At 48.1% G+C, this 24,885-nt stretch overlaps 1 protein-coding gene across 2 annotated transcripts in view; it reads right to left on the bottom strand.

Moving 5' to 3' along the window:
- Positions 1-24,885, bottom strand: part of PLEKHG4 (pleckstrin homology and RhoGEF domain containing G4) — a 174,028-nt gene that overhangs the window by 63,217 nt on the left and 85,926 nt on the right. For both annotated transcript variants that reach the window (XM_073605844.1, XM_073605846.1), the window contains exons 9-13: positions 23,221-23,319; positions 17,208-17,356; positions 11,013-11,151; positions 8,116-8,238; positions 4,400-4,591 (exon numbers count right to left, since the gene is read on the bottom strand). In XM_073605844.1, the coding sequence (XP_073461945.1) occupies positions 4,400-4,591; positions 8,116-8,238; positions 11,013-11,151; positions 17,208-17,356; positions 23,221-23,319 (702 nt within the window). The remainder of the gene's footprint in view (positions 1-4,399; positions 4,592-8,115; positions 8,239-11,012; positions 11,152-17,207; positions 17,357-23,220; positions 23,320-24,885) is intronic.

Below are 24,885 nucleotides of genomic sequence, written 5' to 3'. Positions count from 1 at the left end.
CATCAGATGACCCCCTCGGAAAAGCGCTTCTCCGAGGGGGTTACCTTGTGGGCGTGCTCCCGAGTCCAGCATTCGGCGTCCATAGCCGTCGAATGTATGACTCGGCCCCGCCCCCGGCATCATTGGATTTGATTGACAGCAGTGGGAGCCAATGGCTGCGCTGCTATCAATCTAGCCAATCAGGACACGAGACACCGGCTAGAGCTGGTGTGCTCATCCCCGGCACTAGAAAAAGAGGGTTCCGGCAAGTAAAACGCACTGTAGGGCTGCTGCACTGCAAGAGGTTTTTCACCTCGATGCATAGAATGCATTAAGATATAAAACCACGAAGGTTTACAACCCCTTTAAGGTTTTTTCACCTTAAAGGGGTTGTAAAGGCACAAGGTTTTTTTACCTTCTGTGTGCAGCAGCCCCCCCTAATACTTACCCTGAGCCCCATTTCGATCCAGCGATGTCCACGACAGCCTTGCCTCCCCCAGGACACGCACTCCTGATTGGCTTTTGAGGAGAGCAACAGCAGCTGGAGCCGCTGTGCTTGTGCACATCACTGGATCCGATCGCGCTCAGGTAAGGAAAGGGGTGGAGGGGGGGGGGGAGAGCTGCAGCACAGAAGGTTTTTTCACCTTAATGCATAGAATGTATTAAAGTATTAAAGTGATTGTAAAGTCTCCTTTTTGAAAAAAAAAAAACACATGTTATACTTACCTGACTGGCTGTCAATCACAGCCAGTGAGCCAATCAGGAGATGAAGGTGGCGGGGTCACGCCACGGCTCCGCCTGTAAATGGACACACGGAGCCGCTGAACGGTCAGGTGATCAGGTGCCCCCATTGCAAACTGCTTGGTGTGGGGGCAACCAGCAGGAGCACTGGCGTGAAGATGAGGATCTGGGTTAGTCTGTGCAAAACCATTACACAGAGCAGGTAAGTATAACATGTTTTTTTTGTTTTTTAAAGGAGACTTTACAATCACTTAACACATTCTATGCATTAAGGTGAAAAACCTTCTGTGCTGCAGCTCCCCCCCCCCTCTTTCTTACCTGAGCTCGATCAAATCCAGCGATGTGCACAAGTGCAGCAGCTCCAGCTGCTGTTGCTTTCCTCATTGGAGGAGCCATTTGCTGTCAATCAAAAGCTGTGACAAGGGAGCAGAGGGCAGGGCCGAGTCCAGCTGTCTGTGTCAATAAACACAGGGAGAGCGGCTTTAAGAGCGGGGTCACTCGATGAAGAGGAGGAGCCTGGAGCACCAGAGGGGGACCCAGGAAGAGGAGAATCGTGGCAGGTATGACAGGTTTGTTATTTTTATTAGAAAAAAATCAAATAAATGAACGTTTACAACCACTTTAAAGTTGGAGTTGGCCTTTATCATTGTGCTTTGGGTTGCTGCAACTAGAATGACTGTTAATAAACAAATGAGCTCATTTGCTTTCCATGGCTGTCCTGTAATGCGTAATGTTAAAAGACACTGAATTCCGCGAGGTCAGCCCGGTACACAGAGCAGAGGGTGTGCAATGCAAATGAAGATTCGGGTTCCTGTTCTGGTACCGGAGTTAATGGGGGTAACGCAGTCTGATAAATGCCCAGATCAATGGGACCGCCATACACTCGCTTTCTTGCAAAGCGGTATAAACCTTCACCGAATATTTGTTGAAGTAAAACTGCTTTGGGCATATTTTCTGGTCCTGCCCTAAAAATCGCAGAATTTTGGAAAACAGTCCGTCAAGTCTCTTCTCTTTTATACTCTGGAGCTCCTGCTGGATTTTGCGTCTAATCCCCTTGTGGAGGCTTCCATTTGTGGATGGACATTTTATGGTTACACAACCTGGTCACATCGCTATAATCTTTTTATATGGACTATAAACTGAAGGACTTATGAATAAATGGTTGTGGAACAAATCAACTGAGTTTCCATTATTTCTTATGGGGAAATTCACTTCGATATACACAGGGCTTTTTTTTCTCGGAGAATAGGTGCAGGAACTCCCCCCGTCTGAGTCACCCCTTGTCTCCGCCCCCTACCCACGTCCCTGGATTCCACCCCCTACCCACCTCTGACCACGTCCCTGGATTCCACCCCCTACCCACCTCTGACCATGTCCCTGGATTCCACCCCCTACCCACCTCTGACCATGTCCCTGGATTCCACCCCCTACCCACCTCTGACCATGTCCCTGGATTCCACCCCCTACCCACCTCTGACCATGTCCCTGGATTCCACCCCCTACCCACCTCTGACCACGTCCCTGGATTCCACCCCCTACTCACCTCTGACCACGTCCCTGGATTCTACCCCCTACTCACCTCTGACCACGTCCCTGGATTCCACCCCCTACCCACCTCTGACCACGTCCTTGGATTCTACCCCCTACCCACCTCTGACCACGTCCCTGGATTCCACCCCCTACCCACCTCTGACCATGTTCCCTGGATTCCACCCCCTACCCACCTCTGACCACGTCCTTGGATTCTACCCCCTACCCACCTCTGACCACGTCCCTGGATTCCACCCCCTACCCACCTCTGACCATGTTCCCTGGATTCCACCCCCTACCCACCTCTGACCATGTTCCCTGGATTCCACCCCCTACCCACCTCTGACCATGTCCCTGGATTCCACCCCCTACCCACCTCTGACCATGTCCCTGGATTCCACCCCCTACCCACCTCTGACCACGTCCCTGGATTCCACCCCCTACTCACCTCTGACCACGTCCCTGGATTCTACCCCCTACTCACCTCTGACCACGTCCCTGGATTCCACCCCCTACCCACCTCTGACCACGTCCTTGGATTCTACCCCCTACCCACCTCTGACCACGTCCCTGGATTCCACCCCCTACCCACCTCTGACCATGTTCCCTGGATTCCACCCCCTACCCACCTCTGACCACGTCCTTGGATTCTACCCCCTACCCACCTCTGACCACGTCCCTGGATTCCACCCCCTACCCACCTCTGACCATGTTCCCTGGATTCCACCCCCTACCCACCTCTGACCATGTTCCCTGGATTCCACCCCCTACCCACCTCTGACCATGTCCCTGGATTCCACCCCCTACCCACCTCTGACCATGTCCCTGGATTCCACCCCCTACCCACCTCTGACCATGTCCCTGGATTCCACCCCCTACCCACCTCTGACCATGTCCCTGGATTCCACCCCCTACCCACCTCTGACCATGTCCCTGGATTCCACCCCCTACCCACCTACCAGTACTGCCCCTTTTAGAGAATACAGAACCAAGTATCATTTTGTGGTGCTAAATTATTTGTATGGAACATGTTGATGATAAAAAGAAAAGAAGTCAAATAGATCCCCTGCAGCCAGCACCAATAGAATCCCAGCAATAGATCCCCACACAACAATAGACTCCACCCCAACAACAATAGATTCCCTGCAGCAACAGTGAACCACCCACAACAAAATATCACACCCAGTAATAAAATATCCACCCAAGCAACATTAGACCCCCCCCCAGCAACAACAACAGATTTCCCAGCAGCCAGCATTAATAGATCCTCCAGCAGCCAGTAAAAATAGACCTCTCCCTCAACAATAGATCCCTTCGAGCAACATAAGACCCCCCAGCAACAATAGATTCCCCATCAGCAACAATAGACCCTCTCTCATAATCAGATCCCCACCAGTGACAATAGATCCCCCAGCAGACAACATCAATAGACCCTCCAGCACACCCCACACCCCATGCTAATACATACATCCAGTGCTAATGAAGTGCAGGAGTTTTTTCAACCTTCTTCCCCTCGAAGGAACCCCGGAAATAAGACCCCTTTCACACTGGGGCGGTTTGCAGGCGTTATTGCGCTAAAAATACCGCCTGCAAACCGACCCAAAACAGTCGCTGCTGTTTGTTCAGTGTGAAAGCCCGAGGGCTTTCACACTGAAGCGGTGCGCTGGCAGGAGAAGAAAAAAACTCCTGCAAGTCGCATCTTTGGAGCTGCTCCTGCCCATTGAAATCAATGGGGCAGCGCGGCTATACCGTGGCAATACCGCGCTATGCGAGCGGATTTAACCCTTTTTCGGCCGTCAGCGGGGGGTTAAAACCGCACCGCTAGCGGCCGAATAAAGCCGCAAAAACAACGGTAAAACAGCGCTAAAAATAGCGCTGTTTTACCGCCGACGCCCCCACTGCCCCAGTGTGAAAGGGGCCTAAGTGTCAGGTCTCGGTCTCCGGGAACCCCCTGGTAAAAGGCTCATTTATCTACAGCTCATGTTGCATTTTTACATGATGAAGAATGTAGACAATTTCAAATAAAAGAATAATGAATGTGGCGTACTTTGATGATAGGAATACTCGGGAGGAGTCGTACTCTGGGGTTTTTTTTTCGTGTTTTCTGAGTTATCTCTGATAATTGCGGCCGGTTGTGTTCCTCACTGACCTTGTCGAAGAACTGATAGAGTCTGACCGTCTTCTCCAGCCGAATACGGGATTCCTCCAGCCTCCTCGAGAACTTGGATAACATCTCTTTGTACGCCTGTAACTTCACCATGTACCTGTGCACCTCCTGAGAGCTGAGGCTCTGCCACTTCTCCATCGACTGCAGCATCTCCTGACCCCGTCTACAGTACTCCTAGGAGAGACCCAAAAACAATACCACGTTAGGGTCCTCATTGGTTAGCTTTGAGGCCTCCTGCACACCGGGCGTTTAAACCCTGGAGTATAAAATCCTGGAATTTTGGTGCTGGAGAAAAAAAGGTACTGGGTGCATCATCCAGCCCCGCTGCTGGCAGCCTGAAAAGCAGGGGTCTCAAACTGGTGGCCCGCCAGCTATTGCAGAACTACAATTCCCATGTGGCATTGCAAGGCTGAGTTACAAGCATGACTCCCATAGGCAGAGGCATGGTGGGACTTGTAGTTCCGCAACAGCTGGAGGGCCGCTAGTTTAAGACCCCTGCTGTAAACTCTCAGAGGCTGAAAGCTGCTGCAGCTGGGCGGTGCCCATTGTGCGAACATTTAGGGCCGTATGCGCCCGGGGAAGAATTTCCAGAACACAGAGTGCCTGCATTCCAGGCATTCGTACCCAGGGGACACACCGCCCCAAACATTCGTACCACTTGGTGAGCCATCCAGCAGCTTTCAACCTCTCATAGAGAGTTTTACAGGCTGCACCTGTGCCTTCCACCCGGATCCCATGCATCGGGACTAAACAACCTTATTATTTTATTTATATAGTGCTGCAAATTTACACAGTGCTTTACATTTATATTATACATTCACATGACTACTGCCCCCAAGGAGCTTACAATCCAAAATCCCCAACTCACATTCATACATACACTTACTAGGGCCAGTATAGAAAGGGGCCAATTAACCTACCAGCAGGTCTTTGGAAAATGGGGAGGAAAGCAGAGTACCTGGGAATACCACACAAGCACAGGAAGAACTATTCAGATAGTGTCCTGACGGGTATTCGAACACAGGGCAGGGCAAGGCAGAAAGTTTATCCACTAAGCCACTGGGGGGGGGGGGGGGATTTACTAAAACTAGAGCACTCAGAATCTGGTGCAGCTCTACATGGTAGCCAATCAGCTTCTTTAATTAAGTCCAGTGAGGCTGCAAATATGTGTACTGTCAGCATCAAGAGGTTAAGCTTTGGGAATAAAACCTGGAAGCTGATTGGTTTCTATGCAGAGCTGCACCAGATTTTGCACTGTACAGTTTTACTAAAACAACCCCAAATCTGTGTTGCCCACAACCAACATGTCAAAGATAACTGTCTATGTTGCTGTATCAACCAATGTAAGTTTGCTCTCCTTTCCCAAAACCTGATTTTTTTTTGCTGGTTGCACCCCAGACAGTTCTTTCTGCCGCTGCGACAAAATGAGGCTCATTTATTTCCGCAACAGCTGGAGGGGTGGGCTTTACAGCTGGAGAAACATAGGGGAGGGCTTCACAGTGACTGACCACTGTGATAGCCAATCATAGGCTATCACAGTGATCAGGTGACCCAGAACAAGGTGTTCCAGGTTCCGATCGTTAGTATGAGGCCTGGGGCTCCCGGTGAGACCGCAGTCTCTATGCTGGGAGCGCGCTGTGCGGTGCGCTTCCAGCACAAAGACAGATACGCATATATGCGGCCCCACGAAGAAAAAAAAAAAGCCCAGTCAAGTGAGGCTTTTTGTGCTGGGAGCGCACCGCACAGTGCGCTCCCAGCATAGAGACTGCAGTTTCACCGGGAGCCCCAGGCCTCGTACTAACGATCAGGACCCAGAACTCCTGGTCCGGGTCACCTGATAGCCAATCAGAGGCTATCACAGCGATCACATTGATCAGTCACTGTGAAGCCCACCCCTGTGTGTGTCTCTCTCTCTCTCTCTCTCCTTCTCTCTCTCCCTCCCCCGTGTGTGTCTCTCTCTCTCCTCCTCCTCTCTCACTCCCCTTCTCTCCCCCTTCTCCCTCTCCTAATCCCCATCATTCTCCTCCTCCCTCTCACTCTTTCTCTCTCTCCTCCTCCCTCTCACTCTTTCTCTCTCTCCTCCTCCCTCTCACTCTTTCTCTCTCTCCTCCTCCCTCTCACTCTTTCTCTCTCTCCTCCTCCCTCTCACTCTTTCTCTCTCTCCTCCTCCCTCTCACTCTTTCTCTCTCTCCTCCTCCCTCTCACTCTCTCTCCTCCTCCCTCTCACTCTCTCTCCTACTCCCTCTCCTCCTCCCTCTCACTCTCTCTCCTCCTCCCTCTCACTCTCTCTCCTCCTCCCTCTCACTCTCTCTCCTCCTCCCTCTCACTCTCTCTCCTCCTCCCTCTCACTCTCTCTCCTCCTCCCTCTCACTCTCTCTCCTCCTCCCTCTCACTCTCTCTCCTCCTCCCTCTCTCACTCTCCTCCCTCACTCTCTCACTCTCCTCCCTCCCTCCCTCACTCTCCTCCCTCCCTCCCTCACTCTCCTCCCTCCCTCCCTCACTCTCCTCCCTCCCTCACTCTCCTCCCTCACTCACTCTCCTCCCTCACTCACTCTCCTCCCTCACTCACTCACTCTCCTCCCTCACTCTCTCTCCTCCTCCTCTCTCACTCTCTCTCCTCCTCCTCTCTCACTCTCTCTCCTCCTCCTCTCTCACTCTCTCTCCTCCTCCTCTCTCACTCTCTCTCCTCCCTCACTCTCCTCCTCCTCCTCCTCCCTCACTCTCCTCCTCCTCCTCCCTCACTCTCCTCCTCCTCCCTCACTCTCCTCCTCCTCCCTCACTCTCTCACTCCTCTCTCACTCTCTCACTCCTCTCTCACTCTCTCACTCCTCTCTCACTCTCTCACTCCTCTCTCACTCTCTCTCTCCTCTCTCACTCTCTCTCCTCTCTCACTCTCTCTCCTCTCTCACTTTCTCTCCTCTCTCACTCTCTCTCCGTCTTTCCCCTCTGTCTTTGTGCTGGGAGCGCAGTGCACAGCACGCTCCCAGCATAGAGACTGCGGTCTCACCGGGAGCCCCGGGCCTCGTACTAACGATCGGAGCCCGTAACTATCGGAGCCCAGAACTCCTGGTTCTGGGTCACCTGATCACTGTGATAGCCTCTGATTGGCTATCACAGTGGTCAGTCACTGTGAAGCCCTCCCCCATGTTTCTCTAGCTGTAAAGCCCACCCCCCCCCCCCCCAGCTGTTGCGGAACTAAATAAGCTTCATTTTGTTGCAGCGGCAGAAAGAAATCATCTGGGGTTGCCACCAGCAAAAACCCTGGTTTTGGGAAAGGAGAGCAAAGTTACATTGGTTGATACAGCAACACAGATAGTTATTTCAACACAGACTGGGGTTGTTTTACTAAAACTGGAGACTGCAAAATCTGGTGCTGCTTTGCATAGAAACCAGTCTCCAGTTTTAGTAAGTAAACCCCAGTCTGTGTTGCCCACAACCAACATGTCAAAGATAACCATCTATGTTGCTGTATCAACCAACGTAAGTTTGCTCTCCTTTCCCAAAACCATTTTTTATTTTTTTTTGCTGGTTGCAACCCAGACAGTTCTTTCTGCCGCTGCGACACAATGAGGCTTATTTAATGCACACAGTATGTGACGGTTATTGAACCCGATAAGTGACAACTGATTGAACTCGATGGACTTGCATCTTTTTTTCACCCTATGTAACTGTCGGAGTTCCGGGTCCCCCCCACTTACACATGCCACGCCATCAAACTCCTGGAAGTGTCTCTGCGTTTGAAGAAGGACCTCCAGCGAATCTTCTAGAACACTACATTCACCAAGTAATCGCTCGCCCACGTGCTCGATCCAACCGCTCACCTACAAGAGATGGAGGGAGAGAAGTGTCACCCAGAGCCTGACAATCGATCACCTACGAGGGTTCAGTCAACGAACGAACAATACACATACAATGCGCCAATAGGGATGAATTCTTTTAACTCTGTGTATTATTATTAATATTATTATTATTATTATTATCTCCTGATGAACCTAAAAATGTTCCCAAAAATAAATATCACTAAATTTTAATCTACTCAGATTTTCCTTCCCTGACTCTTTCCTCCTTCCTTCAGCAAGATAGAAATGAGTATTTTTTATTTATTTTTTGTTAACTAAGCTGGTTTTCATTACATATCTTATTCTGATCCAGTGATATCACCACCATGGGTCACTGTGCTTCTCTATGCAATGCGGGCAGATCATGGCTGGTGGGAGGGGCCTGTACATAGCGTGCTGAAAATATCACAGTCCCCGGCCTCAGTACTCCTCTTAAGAGCCCTCAGTCCTGATGCAAGCAGTGGGCTGGCTTCTTGGGAGGCATTGTGCAAATATCAAAATGCCTTGATGGGTGGAAAAACTCTGGGGTGGGTAGTGAGGCCTCCTGCACACTGGGCATGAAAAATGCTCTTGGCACTTTTTCTATCAGCCTGTTGGAGCAGCTCTAGGTTAGCCTATGTATCCACGCACACTTGGGCGTTTATACGCTAAAAAAAAAAAAAAAAGTAAAAAAGGAGCGTTTACAGGCTGAAAAAAAGGAGGAGGAGGGGCGTTTACAGGCTGAAAAAAAAGGAGGAGGGGCGTTTATAGGCTGAAAAAAAAAAAGGAGGAGGGGCGTTTATAGGCTGAAAAAAAAAAAGGAGGAGGGGCGTTTATAGGCTGAAAAAAAAGGAGGAGGGGCGTTTATAGGCTGAAAAAATAAGAAGGAGCGTTTATAGGCTGAAAAAAAGGAGGAGGGGCATTTACAGTCTGAGAAAGAAATCATCACATTATGCAACTAAACTTGTGTAAACATGCCTCAAAACGTGTAAATGAGCCTAAATGCTGAATTTAGGTGCGTCAAACATTTAAAGTTTAGATTTTTCTAGTGTTTCGTGAAAAAAACGCTTATATACGCAAACATGCGTAAATATGTCCACACGCGTGTAAAATATGCTCCATAGGAAAGTTTTTTCATGCTGATTTTTTTTCTGCCAACAGTTCTGGAATTTTTTCTGCTGCCGAGTGTGCATGGACTCTAGGGATCGCCTAGTAAAAAAAAAAAAAAAACTTCATATCACTCAGAGGTTCTTTTTAATATGTTTATTAACAGCATCAAATAAAGGCTACGCGTTTCATGAGATAGGCCTCCAAGACTTTCAAAGGGCTGTCCAATCCTGACGCCACTACGAGCTGCCGGGATGGCTCTCACAGTGCTGTTAAGATTTGACAGCCCAGAGGAAGGAAAGGGGAAAGGGGAAGGAGAAAGGGGAAAGGGGAAGGAGAAAGGGGAAAGGGGAAGGAGAAAGGGGAAAGGGGAAGAAGTGGAAGGGCTGAGGAAGGCGAAGGAGGAAGGGGAAAGAGGAAGGAGGAATTGGCAAGAGGAAGGAGGAATTGGCAAGAGGAAGGAGGAAGGGGCAAAAGGAAGGAGGAAGGGCAAAAGGAAGGAGGAAGGGGCAAAAGGAAGGAGGAAGGGGCAAGAGGAAGGAGAAAGGGGCAAGAGGAAGGGGAAAGAGGAAGGAGAAAGGGAAAGAGGAAGGAGAAGGGGAAAAAGTGGAAGGGGAAGAAGTGGAAGGGGCTGGGGAAAGGGGAAGAAGTGGAAGGGGCTGGGAAAGGGGAAGAAGTGGAAGGGGCTGGGGAAGGGGAAAGAGGAAGGGGAAAGAGGTAGGAGAAGGGGGAAAGGGGAAGGGAAGGGGAAAAAGGGGAAAGGGAAAGAGGAAGGGGAAAGAGGAAGGGGAAAGAGGAAAGGAGAAGGGGAAAGGGGAAAGGGGAAAGAGGAAGAGGAAGATGAAAGGTAAAGGGAAAGGGAAAGAGGAAGGAGAAGGGGAAGGAGAAGGAGAAGGAGAAGAGGAAGGGGAAGGGCAGCCTCCTCCATTCCCTGAGACACGTCAGCTTTACACGATGCTCTCAACCAATAACAATTTTTACAAAGACCTCTGAGTGATCTGAACTTTTGTACCAGACAATACTCAATACCCACCCCAGAGTTCATCATCTGCTCAGAGCTCTTTTTGTCCCAATCAGAGAAGTAGCAGCCAAGGAGCAGAACAAGGTCCACCTACACCCCTACAACTTCATTACCCATCAGCTCCTTGGAAGGAGGACCCACTCCATTGCACATCTGCCATGAAGCAAGCCTCGGGTCTTTTGGTCCAGCCCCATCACACAAATCTAATGAGTGTCAGTCTGGAGGTGTGGACATTTCTTGGCAGGCCACCCCAAGGTAACGCCCACATGTGATGCTGAGCCTCCAAGATTGAAAGAACTGAAATCCAATGAAAGAAAGGGGTGGGGCCAGGGGCAGTAAGGCTTGGGAAGCAAGTGCTAGATGATGCTGCACATCCTCCAGCCAGGGAAATGAGGCGAGCTCTATTTGACCTGCACATTGTGAGAAGCTCACAGTGTGCAGTGAAATCAGAAGTACATGTTCGCCGAGGTGGCAAAGTCGCAACGCACAATAGTCATTCTTTGCTATGACAGTGCGCACAGCAACCATAACTCAAAGTATTCCTGAGCGAAAAAAATATTCTGTACTTTCCCTTTGTGAATGGTCATGTTATATCTGGCGGAAGTTCATACATTGCGTTGCTCCAAGCCGGACTTCCAGCCTTCCTCACCTCCTTAAACCGCTCTTCAAACGCCTGGAACTCGATGACCAGTTCCATCTGCTGGATGCGCTTGTTGGACAGTTTCACCAGCGTGTGAACCCCTTCATCCACCCCATTGTACAGCTCCGCCGCCACCTCCACCGCCTCCCTGGGGAGAGACACACAAACTCTATATACTCCACCAAACATCAGTATATGAAATACTTCATACAAAGTTACACACAGCAGCTGAAAAAAAAGACACAAAGTCCATCTAGTTCAACAAGAAATCATATATATATATATATATATATATATATATATATATCTCAACTAAGATATCAGAATGGCAATAGACATCTGGAATGGATTTTACTGCTGGATTTCCTTATAAGCGATATTAAACCCAGAACTAAAACTTTAATATATTGCAGCTTCCAATCATTAGATGTGGTGGCTGCATTTGTTTTTGTTTGTTTTTTTTTGGCTTTTTTTACCTGGTGATCTGGCTAGTAGCACACCTCTTGTATTAGACCCCCCCCCCCACCCCACACTCTGGATGAAGGAGCACAGGGGGCACATTTGGACAGCAGCATTGTCAGTCTGTGGGGAGGGGACTGCTAGATGTACTAGCAGATTTAGATACGCTAACAAAGTAAAAGCCAAGCTCCAGCTCACTCTGCAGTTGCAGCTGTTTTTTTTTTTTTCCCTTTTTTTGCCAATGCGTCTGCAAAGCATTGCAACCATAAACCGTGGATCGCAAGGGGCAATGCCAGGCTCCTGCAGACTCCTCCTCCAGCTCCTTGTCCATCCCGAGCTACAGACTAAGGGCTGGTTCACACCACAAAAACGCTCAGCAGAAGATTCGTTTACGTGTTTTTGGCGCGTTCCGGTGCCTTTTTGCATGCATGCCAGATGCTTTTTTTTTTTTTTTTCCTGTTTTTTTGGGGTCTGGTGCGTTTTTGATGCGTTCCAGCGCATTCGATACATTTTGCTGCATTCCAGTGCAGGAAAAGAATGAATTTTTCGTCAGTGCACACGTCTACTGCAATATAATAAATCTTTGCTTTTGGGGTTTAATACCGCTTTAAAGCAGGAGAAGGAAAACCTAGCCCATTCACACACACACACACCGCACTGCTCGTGTCTCCAGTATCGGTGTCCTAATGTCACCCTGCTGTCCCCGTCCAACCACACAGCCCGCTGCTACAGGACACCGGCAGAATGACTGGCAGTGAGCACATGGCAATGGCATGTCCTACTAGAGACACGGAGGTGAAGACAGAAATGAAGAACACAGCAAGGAGAGACATAGAGACAAGAGGGATTGGTGTCCAATCTGGGAGATCTTGGCTCTGATCGATGGATCTTATAGAACAATGGGTACAGATTTTTGTAGCAGTTTGGCATAAGTACCTGAATCATTCTGATTATTAATTGTCCCCAAATCCCTGGCACTGGAAGAAGGGAGATCAGCATTCCACACCAATCCACCTCTCTGCACAGCAAGTCTAGGGCTCAATGCACACCAGAAATGTCACTGTGATGCGCGAGGTTTCAGCATTTAGATGCGGGCAGAGGGTAGAGGCGCGGTGCCCAGCCCTGAGGCTGACACTTGCTGTGGCTGGCAGTAGCACCAAGTGGCACAAATGTTTAGGGTAGTATGTGCCTTGGGGGCGAATGTCTGAAATGCATACGGCTTCAATTCCGTGCACTCGTCCCTGGGCACATACCACCCTAAGGCTGCGTTCACACATAAGCGGCACGTTTCTGAGCATTTTTTCGGGCGTTTTGTCATGCGCTTGTATGTGCATTTGAGCTTTTTTTGCACGTTTGTGTACAGTGTTTATAAAGCGTTTTTGAGCTTTGGCATTTTTTTAATAGCCAATAGAGAAAAATGTAATCTGTTTTATAATTTGTTGCTAGGTTTTTTAAGATTTTTTTCAGCTTTTCCATTTCTTATTCATTATCACTAAGATTTTTCAATTTGTTAAGGCAAGGAGTTAGAGTTAAAGCGGAGTATCACCCAAAAGTGGGACTTCTGCTTTAAGGACTCCTGACCCCCAGACATGCCGCATTTGGCATGTCAATTTTTTTTGGGGGGGGGGCAGCTACCTAGTTTTGACAGGTACCCAGCTCCCACTTCCGCTCGTAGCACTGCGGCGGCACAAGCGGAAGTTCTCCTCTTCCCCTCCCTGCAATCTTCTGGGACACGTCACAGGTCCCAGAAGATTGCCTGGCCACTCGGGGCGTGCAGCGCGACTCGCGCACCGGGCTGCAAGGCTGAAAGCTGTCAAAGCCAGGTCTCACACTTGCAATGCCGGTGCTGCGGAGAGAAGAGGGAAAGGAGCGAGGCTTCGGGCGGCCGCATCCCTGGATCATGGGACAGGCGAGTGTCAAATGAATGGCATCTCAAATGCGAGTCCCGCTTATTGTCATTTACATGTCGGGGCTGTCAGATTGCGGGCAGATCCGCGGCAAATCTGCCTGCGATTTAAAACGCTGTAGTGTGAATGCAGCCTCAGTGTTCTATGGTTTGTCTGAACCCCTGTAGCAGTCACTTGTTTCTGGACAGCTCGGTCTGCATCTAAAGTTATAATAAAAATATTAATGGCATACCAAATAAAAAAAAAAGAGAAAGAAGAAGAAGGAAGAAGAAGAAGAAGAAGAAGAAGAAGAAGAAAGGAAGAAAGGAGAAAGAACGAGAAATATGGAAGAAAGAAGGAAGACGAAAGAAAGAAAGAAGGAAGACGAAAGAAAGAAAGAAGGAAGACGAAAGAAAGAAAGAAGGAAGACGAAAGAAAGAAAGAAGGAAGACGAAAGAAAGAAAGAAGGAAGACGAAAGAAAGAAAGAAGGAAGACGAAAGAAAGAAAGAAGGAAGACGAAAGAAAGAAAGAAAGAAGGAAGACGAAAGAAAGAAAGAAAGAAGGAAGACGAAAGAAAGAAAGAAAGAAGGAAGACGAAAGAAAGAAAGAAGGAAGACGAAAGAAAGAAAGAAAGAAAGAAAGAAAGAAAGAAGGAAGACGAAAGAAAGAAGGAAGACGAAAGAAAGAGAAGAAGGAAAGGGAAAAAGGAAGAAAGAAGGAGAAGGAGAAGAAGGAGGAGAAGGAGAAGGAGAAGGAGAAGGAGAAGGAAAAAGGAAGAAGGAAGAAGGAAGAAGAAAAAGAAGAAGGAAGAAAGAAGGAAAAACGAAGAAGAAGAAAGAAGGAGAAGAAAGAAGGAGAAGAAACAAGAAGGAAGAAGAAGAGGAAGAAGAGGAAGAAGAGGAAGAAGAAAGAAGCAGAAGAAACAAGAAGGAAGAAGAAGAGGAAGAAGAGGAAGAAGAGGAAGAAGAGGAAGAAGCAGAAGAAACAAGAAGGAAGAAGAAGAGGAAGAAAGAAGAAGAGGAAGAAACAAGAAGGAAGAAGAAGAGGAAGAAACAAGAAGGAAGAAGAAGAGGAAGAAGAGGAAGAAGAGGAAGAAGAAGAAGAAGAACAGACTGCATACAGTTACAGTACAAATGTTTTCTACTTTAGAAATTCATTAACAGACGTCTAGAATACAGAACACGTGTGCTAAGCGATTCACGTGAATTTAAAATCTACTACGACAGACTATAGCTGACATGTTTTATGGTTTGTTTTATATTCTGCTACTTTATTTTGATTATTTTTTTGGCTAAAACAAACGGGAAACATGTTTACTTGGTTAGAGCTCCAGCACCGCACTGTGTGGTTGCATTATAAGGTCCCCAGTTTATTTCGATCGACGTTGAAATTTGAATATTGCGGAGTGACACCCCCCCCCCGGATCATATTTCAGTGGCTGTCCGGACAGGTGGCGGATTCTATGCACATCCACACTGCACTCTGGGATTGTGGGGTCACGGGTCCGTCCCCGCTGGCCGCTCAGCCAGCAGATGAGAGCGCTGGAGGAAAAAAACATTTCACAGTTCCAGCGGCTTCAGTCGGATTCCAGACTCAGGGAGGGGAGAGCGGCTGGAAAATCGCTCCCCGAGCCAGGGCTTTGCTGACGGATAACCTCGCGTTTCCGCCAACACTTTCTTTATCGCCCGCTGCCATTCCTCTCCTCGCTTTAACACTTTCCTTTCCAGATAACGTATCTCCTGCTGGCTGATTTCAAGGACAGCTTCTATCAGAGAGGATTGGGGAGAATGTATGATGGCTTTTTACATATTTTCATTCTAGAATTATGATGGTCAGGACCGAAAAAATAAAAATTAGAAAACTATTTTTATGTAATCATTTTTTTACCTACAAAATCTTGCTTTTAAATAAAATGTAGTTGTCTACCTACCACACAGCCAGCAGGTGGCACTTCAGGCTCCTTTCTACACTTCCATCTGTCTACCTACCGCCTGCTGTAAAAAAGCCTGTTTACAAAGTGCTGCAGCTCAAGCTGAAATTTACATAAACATGTGAGCGAGTAAGAGCAGAGCCTCCTCTCCCTTATCAGATGCCTTAGTCCAAAGGTTGAGTCAAACGGAGTCTTCATGCAGGCAGCTACTACTTTGCTGCTCTTTGGGCTGATCCATAGTGATCTGGTGTTTTTCCAGTACAGCTCACAGATGCTTGACTGGATTGAGATCTGGAGAATTTGGGGGCCAAGTCAACACCTGGAACTCATTGTGTTCCTCGAACCATTCTTGAATTTATCAGACCAGGCCACCATAGCTCCATGGTTCGGTTCTGATGCTCACCTGCCCATTAGGTGCTTTTGGCCGTGAATACAAGTCAACATGGGGACCCTAACCAGTGTGTGGCTACACAGCCCCATACACAACAAACTGCGATGTTCTGTATGTTCTGACACCTTTCTATCAGATCCAGCATTCACTTTTTCAGCAATTTGAGCTCCAGTAGCTCTTCTATTGGATCGGACTTCACGGCTAGCCTTCCCTCCCCACCCCCCCATCAATGAGCCTTCCCTCCCCCCGCCTCCATCAATGAGCCTTCCCTCCCCCCGCCTCCATCAATGAGCCTTTCCTCCCCCCCGCCTCCATCAATGAGCCTTCCCTCCCCCCGCCTTCATCAATGAGCCTTCCCTCCCCCCGCCTCCATCAATGAGCCTTCCCTCCCCCCGCCTCCATCAATGAGCCTTCCCTCCCCCCGCCTCCATCAATGAGCCTTCCCTCCCCCCGCCTCCATCAATGAGCCTTCCCTCCCCCCGCCTCCATCAATGAGCCTTCCCTCCCCCCGCCTCCATCAATGAGCCTTCCCTCCCCCCGCCTCCATCAATGAGCCTTCCCTCCCCCCGCCTCCATCAATGAGCCTTCCCTCCCCCCGCCTCCATCAATGAGCCTTTCCTCCCCCCGCCTCCATCAATGAGCCTTCCCTCCCCCCGCCTCCATCAATGAGCCTTCCCTCCCCCCCGCCTCCATCAATGAGCCTTCCCTCCCCCCGCCTCCATCAATGAGCCTTCCCTCCCCCCGCCTCCATCAATGAGCCTTCCCTCCCCCCGCCTCCATCAATGAGCCTTCCCTCCCCCCGCCTCCATCAATGAGCCTTCCCTCCCCCCGCCTCCATCAATGAGCCTTTCCTCCCCCCGCCTCCATCAATGAGCCTTCCCTCCCCCCACCTCCATCAATGAGCCTTCCCTCCCCCCGCCTCCATCAATGAGCCTTCCCCTCCCCGCCTCCATCAATGAGCCTTCCCTCCCCCCGCCTCCATCAATGAGCCTTCCCTCCCCTCATCCATCAACGTGCCTTCCCTCCCCCTACCATCAACGTGCCTTCCTTCCCCACCTCCATCAATGAGCCAGCCCCTTCCAGACTTTTGGTTGGTCCTGACCCCTGCAGACCGGAAACATCCCACAAGAGCTGCAGTTTTGGAGTTGCTCTGACCCAGTCGTCTAGCCATTACAATTTGGTCCATGTCAAAGCCCCTCCAATCCTTATGCTTGCCCATTTTTTCTGCTTTGAACACAACTTCAGGGACAACATGTTCACTTGCTGCCTAATATATCCCACCCACTTTCAGGAGTCATTGTAACAAGATAATCAATGTTATTCACTTTACCTGTCAGTGTTCAGAATGTTAGGGCTGATCAGTGTATACTTATTTGCACTAGACAGAAGGTTCTTCTCTGTATGAGTGGCCCATACGGAACAAAAAGTCCAATGGAGTTGCCCGAATGCTTGTGCTACACGCAGAACCTCAGCTGAGGCTTGACGGAAAGTAATGAGAAAAGATGGAGCGGTTACATGACGACTTGCAGAACTTTACCTGTAATCATCTGTGAGCATCACGCACGACTCTTCCTTCCTCAGCCTGGCCAGCACAGCGCCCCCTTCAGTCTGCAGCTTCACCAGCCTCGTGTCCTCGAGGACCGCCCGCATTAACTGCCCGAACCTGGCCAGCTGGAGACTGGCCTCCTGCCACATAAAAAGACAATTCTTATCAGAGATCCAATGCAGACCAGTCCCATTACCAGACACTATCAGCAGAGATAAGAACACTGGAAAAAAAAAAAAAAAAAAAAAAAACAGATCTGGCCTTGGCAGGATGCAATGTGAAAAGAAATCTATAGCAGTATTGCTGGATCAGTATATGGGGTCAGGAAGAGAGTATATATACACTCACTTACCTCAATACCTACAATTCACACATCTGACAACAAATCTCACATCAGATATACTCCTTCATAGTAACTGTATGCATGCCGGTCACAGTGAAACTAAACTCTCAATCAACATGAACCATTTGTAATCCTTATGCTGCCACCCTCAGTACATAGATAGGAAGATATTCTCCATTTACTTGTTTTCAACTTTTTTTTTTTTTTTTTTTTACATTTCTTCAGTTACTTCCTGGTTTCTGGCCTTCGCCAAAATGATGTCATACATCCCAGGAGTAAGGTTGCACCGACGTCGACACTAAGCCTTTGCATGAGTACTCGTGCAAATGCTCCGGATACATAAAACCGATACCTTTTTGCGGTGCGATTTGAGCCCACACAAAACAAATGGGCTCCAAATCACACTGCAAAGAATCGCATGATCAGGAATGTGGTGCAATTCCTGTCCGAATTGCATGCGGTTTTCCCGCACCCGCTTGTATGAACCCCGGGACTTGTCATAGTGACTTCAGTCTGGGTGCACGCAGGAGCGGTGCGGGAAACCTAATGCGATTTGGACAGGAATCGCCCCGCCAGGGGGCCGGATTTTCCACTAGGCACTGTAAAAATGAGTATATAGGAGCCAGTCAAAATGAATTTTTTTTCTTTTAATGTTTTCTTTTTCTAAAGCTTTTCGCCAACCTGGGGAGGGGGGTTCACACACAATCCGATGGCTGCAGGATTGTGTGAAATTTACAAGCGGACTCCTGTCAGGTGGAGGTATTCAGACAGCTGCACTGCCACCTTATTGCTTCCACACACGGTACTGGCACCCCCCCCCCCCCCTCGTTCCCCACACCATGTATTCAGGGCTCAGCTTGCCCATCTGCAGGCCGGGGACTGACAGCGGGTGCTGGCGGGTGGAGGAGAAAGAGAACAGCGAACACACGTCCGCTCTCCCCCCCCCCCCCCCTTCTTGTTGGTGACCCGGAAAGCGACGCTTCCAGGTCACCCTTGTCACTTTCCCCATATGAAAAGAAATAAGTTTGTTTTTGCAAGCTGAAATGCGTTGGGGGTTCTCTCAAGCATTCTTGATTTTATGTAACAGAGCATTTGCACGAGTACTCATGCGAATGCTTAGTATCGAAATCGGTGCAACCTTTACTCCTGGGATGTATGACATCATTTTGGCCTAGGCCAGAAACCAGGAAGTAACTGAAAAAATGTTTTTGCAAGCTGAAACACGTTGGGGGTTCTTCAAGTATCTTTGATGTGAAAAATAATAAATCTTTGGTTCCAGCATTATACATATAGTATCAGTCCTAGATGTTTCTATTTATATAGCTCTCAGAGCTTTTTTAATGTTTAAATATCTAATAAAAAAAATTATGTAACTTTTAGAAATACACTTTTTGTTAATCCTCCCTGTTATTTGTTACCTTAAAGTCCTGGATCTCCCCTTTCCCCACTTTGTGTTTCATATAAAAAAAAAATTGGTATCAGTGGATCTCTACACAGGATTATTCAGGAGGGGCCCTCTCAGCTAAAGCACACCCCTCCTACCTGCATGCCTGAGGTAAGGGTAGATGGTTTACAGGAAGTAAATGCTACAAGAATCACCTGCCCTTACTCAAGATGTCCACGGCTAGAAATGCTAGGGGGAAGGGGGGCATTTTTGAAAGGGATTGCTCAACAAAATAAAGCATGGAGATATGGATGGATGGGGGGGGGGGGGGGGAGCTTGCTCCGAATATTATAAAGGAATAAAATAGTTTAGTTCTGCTTAAAAAGAGTAGTCACAAAAATCACAAAAGTCCATGATTTCTCCTTCTGTCCCAAAAACTTAAAGAGGGGGGCCAGTCTTTTAGTCCCGATCCGCGACTCTGGGCCAGAACACGGATGGAGCAGAGGAACCCTTCTCCAATAATTAGAGTTTTACATTGTATCTCCTCCGTTTAATTATGAGGCCAAATAAAGTGGTGAGAATGTGCTGCTGCTGCAATCCGAACATTTAACGGTTATGAAATTGGTAGTTCGGGGGAAGGCCGGGAACACCGCAGGGCAAGACCTGAGAGAAGCACAAGTGAGTCAATGTTTTTATTAAACCACCACTGAAAAGTTCATCGGCTCCATCCATTCACACAGCGAGCAGGAGGAGGAATCCCACTGAATGGAACACAGATATAAAAGGGAATGAAATATTTACTGACACATGAACAGTCAATAGCTTCTAAATACCTAAAATAGAAATGTAGAAAAAGCTCTTCTGGTCACACTTCTCATGCAGGTCACAGAAATGCAGCTCACTTTTGCACTCCTGTGACCCAGAATCAGCCGACGGCGGGCTAAAGCCTGATGTCACAGAGCTACTCCAGACTCTGAGAGGATCCCGATAATAGTGAATGGGATCCACCCAGATTCCTGACCAGCAGCTGGCTCAGCCTCTCAGCACACCGCTGACAGCCTGAGCCAGTGGCTCCCGCTCCCCCCCCCCCCCCCCACTACAGCCCAGCGCTCCAGTGAGCACTGGAGGGGCAGAGCACAGACCTCTCTGCTCACTGAGAACTGAGTGATCAGCGGTCATGTGATCTCTCAGTTCTTAGGCTTAGAGGCAGCGCGGGGAGGGGGTGACACTTTTTTTGGGACCATTGGCATTTATACAGCGATCCGTGCTATAAAAAAGCACTGATTACTGTGTAAACGTCACTGGTAGGGAAGGGGTTAACACTAGGGGGCGATCAAGGGGTTAATTGTGTGTTCCCACTGTGGTGGGAGGGGGATTGACTAGGAGAGGGGACATGTCATTTTTCCTACTTAGTAGGAACAAACGACATGTCTCCTCTCCCCTGACAGCACAGGGATTTGTGTCTTTACACAAACAAATCCCCGTGCTGGCGCTCGTGCGTGGCCAGGAGCGATATTGACCATCGGCCATGCGCATCAGGTCCCCCTTCCGTGCAGCGGGTGCGCGCCTCTGGCAGCGCATGCGGCTCTGGTGGCCGAAAAAGGGAAGGACGTACCAGTATAGGAATTTCACCCAAGGGGAGCCATTCTGCCGCAGTATATCTGCGTGAGCCGGTTGGGAACCGGTTAAATATCAATTGTCTTAGTTTTTAATAGGAGTTTTGTCATTTTTCACGTTGTCGGTAAAAAGTGTGCTCGGCCAGTAAGTTTTCAGTGTTTTATCAGTAAAAAAATTCTGCGGGAAGTTGGCTACACTGATTAGAACCTCTGTCAGTTTTTATTGCTGTCTGTGTCCCCATTCGTGAGATTCACCCTTCTCTATTAGTTCCTGTTTAAGCATTATCACCGAGAGCGAAAATAAAATAAAAAGTCCAAATTTTGGGTTATGACCAGAACAGGAATAGAGGGGAAATCTTCCAATGGAGACACTACAGCCTTGGCCAAAGGTTTTGAGAATGACACAAATATTACATTTTCACAAAGTCTGCTGCTTCAGCGTTTTTAGATCTTTGTCAGATGTTACACTGAAGTATATTTACATGTATTTCATAAAGTGTCAAAAGCTTTCATTGACAATTACATTAAAGCTCCGCACAGACGGGCCGAATGTCGGGCGACATCAGGCGGTGGTTCAATAAAAAAAATTTTAAAAATCAGACATTCGGCCCGTGTGTATGTCGGTCTATCTGACAGAAGCCGGCTGTTTGGCTGGCTTCTGTCAGACGACCATTCTTTCTGGAAAACCAGGAGCCGACCGACTCCTCATCAGCACTCTCAGCCAATGGCAGAGAGCGCTGATCTGAGTGTTCTGTCAAAACACAACAGCCCAGCGGGGGAGATTGATGTACCAACGTCACATAGTTAGGACAGCGGCTCCAACCGGAGCTGACAGTTTTTTGTTTTTTTCGTACAACCCAAAAAAACTCACTGTGTACCAGGCTTAAAGTTTATGTAAAGAGTCAATATTTGCAGTGTTGACCCTTCTTTTTCAAGGCCTCCGCAATTCACCCCCCCCGGCATGTTATCACTCAACTTCTGGGCCACATCCTGACTGATAGCAGCCCATTCTTGCATAATCAATGCTTGGAGTTTGTCTCTCAACGGAATAAGTTTTGGGGAGTTTCCAGGCCACGGACCCAAAATTTCGATGTTTTGTTCCCCAAGTCACTTGGTTATCACTTTTTTCCTTATGGGAAGGTGCTCCAACATGCTGGAGAAGGCGATGTTCCTCACCAAGCTGTTCTTGGATGGTTGGTAGAAGTTGCTCTCGGAGGATGTTTTTGTACCATTCTTTATTCATGGCTGAGTTCTTAGGCAAAAAATTGTGAGTGAGCCCACTCCCTTGGCTGAGAAGCCCCCACACATGAATGGTCTCAGGATGTTTTACTGTTGACATGACACAGGACTGGTGGTGGCACTCACCTTTTCTTCTCTGGACAAGGTTTTTCCCGGATACCCCAAACAATCGGAAAGGGGATTCGTCAGAGAAAAAAGACCGACCCCCCCCCCCCCCCCCCCCAAGTCCTCAGCAGTCCAACCCCTGTACCTTCTGCAGAATATCAGTCTGTCTCTGATGTTTTTCCTGGAGAGAAGTGGCTTCTTGGCAGCCCTTCTTGACACCAGGCCATCCTCCAAAAGTCTTCTCCTCACTGTACATACAGATGTCCTCACACCTGCTTGCTGCCATTCCTGAGCAATCTCCGCACTGGTGGTGCCCCCGATCCCTCAGCCGAATCAACTGTAGGAGACGGTCCTGGTGCTTGCAGGACTTTCTTGGGCGCCCTGAGGCCTTCCTCTCACAAATGCAGCGGAAATATTTTTTATGGGATTAAGTTCATTTACATGGCAAAGAGGGACTTTGCAAATAATTGCAATTCATGTGATCACTCTTCATAACATTCTGGAGTAGATGCAAATTGCCATCATAAAAACCGAAGCAGCAGACTTTGTGAAAATAAATATTCTTGTCCTTCCCAAAACCTTTGGCCACGGCTGTAGCTCAGGTGACAACCAGGGATTCCCTCTTTAAAGGGTTTTCCTCTCATGTTCCGGTTTTGGCGATGGTGCAGGAAGTGAAGAGAAATTCTCCCCAAGGGGACACAAAAAAAAAAAAAAATATTTATAATATATATATATATATATATATATATATATATATATATATATATATATATATATATATATATATATATATATATATATTTTTTTTTTTTTTTTTGTTATATATTTATATTTTGTTATATATTTATATTTTTTTTTTTTGTGTCCCCTTGGGGAGAATATATATAACCCCTGACAGGGGTTATAACTCTCCCCCTTACTCTATACAAAATGGAAGACACCTTTAGTTCTACATACCTGACTGGGAGATGGCAATTGCTTTTACAGTATGCTCTCTATACTGGGCCATCCATTCCAGTGCATCACCCTGTACCAAACTTCACCAAGAGGTGGTGCCATGCACATTTACTAGAAGCCATCTGAGAGTTTCAGTAACTCTCAAAGAAAAGGGGGCTTCATCGATTGGTGGTAAGGGGGGACTACTAAGGAAGACTCTGAAAGGGATCCAGAGGTAGGGGGCAGTCCAACAACATCATATAGGTGTGATGCTCTGGTGTTCACAAACCCTTTGGCCATATAGAATACATTTAAAAACTACTAGTGGACTGTTCATAACTGGAGAATCTTTCCAGCCTGACGAATCTCTGGGCTCCTCACCTCGGCCTTCTCAGGCAGGGGGCTGCTCTGCAGGTTCTGAATGGCGCTCTGCAGAAAGGTGAAGGCCTCACGACAGCTGTCCTGCAAAGTCTCCAACTTCTGCAAAAAAAAAAATAAATTCAGAATAAAAAAATTCAAGTAGCAGAGCATCATAGCAAGACACTTTATTTTCCATAGGAAGTATCAGGTCGATCTTAAATGGTCATCAAGACAAGCCAGCTTATCCAGCATTGAGCTCGTTATCTCATTTCCAACTTTGCAGAATCTCTCACATACAACATACAGCGCATCCGGAAAGTAGTCACAGCGCTTCACTTTTCACACGTTTTATTACGTTACAGCCGGATTCCAAAATGGATTAAATTAATTATTTTCCTCAAAATTCTACAAACAATTCCCCATAATGACAACGTGAAAGAAGCTTGTTTGAAATCTTTGCAAAATTTATTAAAAATAAAAAAGAACACAATAACATGTACATAAGTATTCACAGCCTTTGCCATGACACTCAAAATTGAGCTCAGGTGCCTCCTGTTTCCAGTTATCATCCTTGAGATGTTTCTACAACATGATTGGAGTCCACCTGTGGTAAATTCAGTTGATTGGACATGATGTGGAAAGGCACACACCTGTCTATATAAAGGTCCCACAGATAACAGTGCATGTCAGAGCACAAACCAAGCCATGAAGTCCAAGGAATTGTCTGTAGACCTCCGACACAGGATTGTATGGAGGCACAGATCTGGGGAAGGGTATAGAAAAATGTCTGCAGCATTGAAGGTCCCAATGAGCACAGTGGCCTCCCATCATCAGTAAATAGAAGAAGTTTGGAACCACCAGGACTCTTCCTAGAGCGGGCGGCCCGGCCAAACTGAGCGATCGGGGGAGAAGGGCCTTAGTCAGGGAGGTGACCAAGAACCCGATGGTCACTCTAATAGAGCTCCAACATTTCTCTGTGGAGAGAGGAGAACCTTCCAGAAGAACAACCATCTCTAAAGCACTCCACCAATCAGACCTGTATGGTAGAGTGGCCAGATGGAAGCCACTCCTCAGTAAAAGTCACATGACAGCCCACCTGGAGTTTGCCAAAAGACACCTGAAGGACTCTCAGACCATGAGAAACAAAATTCTCTGGTCTGATGAAACAAAGATTGAACTCTTTGGCCTAAATGGCAAGTGTCATGTCTGGAGGAAACCAGACATCACCTGGCCAATACCATCCCAACAGTGAAGCATGGTGGTGGCAGCATCATGCTGTGGGGATGTTTTTCAGCGGCAGGAACTGGGAGACTAGTCAGGATCGAGTGAAAGATGAATGCAGCAATGTACAGAGACATCCTTGATGAAAACCTGCTCCAGAGCGCTCTGGACCTCAGACTGGGGCGAAGGTTCATCTTCCAACAGGACAACGACCCTAAGCACACAGCCAAGATAACAAAGGAGTGGCTACGGGACAACTCTGTGAATGTCCTTTGAGTGGCCCAGCCAGAGTCCAGACTTGAACATCTCTGGAGAGATCTGAAAATGGCTGTGCACCAACGCTCCCCATCCAACCAGATGGAGCTTGAGAGGTCCTACAAAGAAGAATGGAAGAAACTGCCCAAGAATAGGCGTGCCAAGCTTGTAGCATCATACTCAACAAGACTTGAGGCTGTAATTGGTGCC

Source organism: Aquarana catesbeiana, linkage group LG11 (genome assembly GCF_042186555.1).
Source record: "Aquarana catesbeiana isolate 2022-GZ linkage group LG11, ASM4218655v1, whole genome shotgun sequence".
Taxonomy (NCBI): domain Eukaryota; kingdom Metazoa; phylum Chordata; class Amphibia; order Anura; family Ranidae; genus Aquarana; species Aquarana catesbeiana.
Note: the sequence above shows the minus strand (reverse complement) of the source record. Positions and strands in the feature narration are given on the sequence as shown.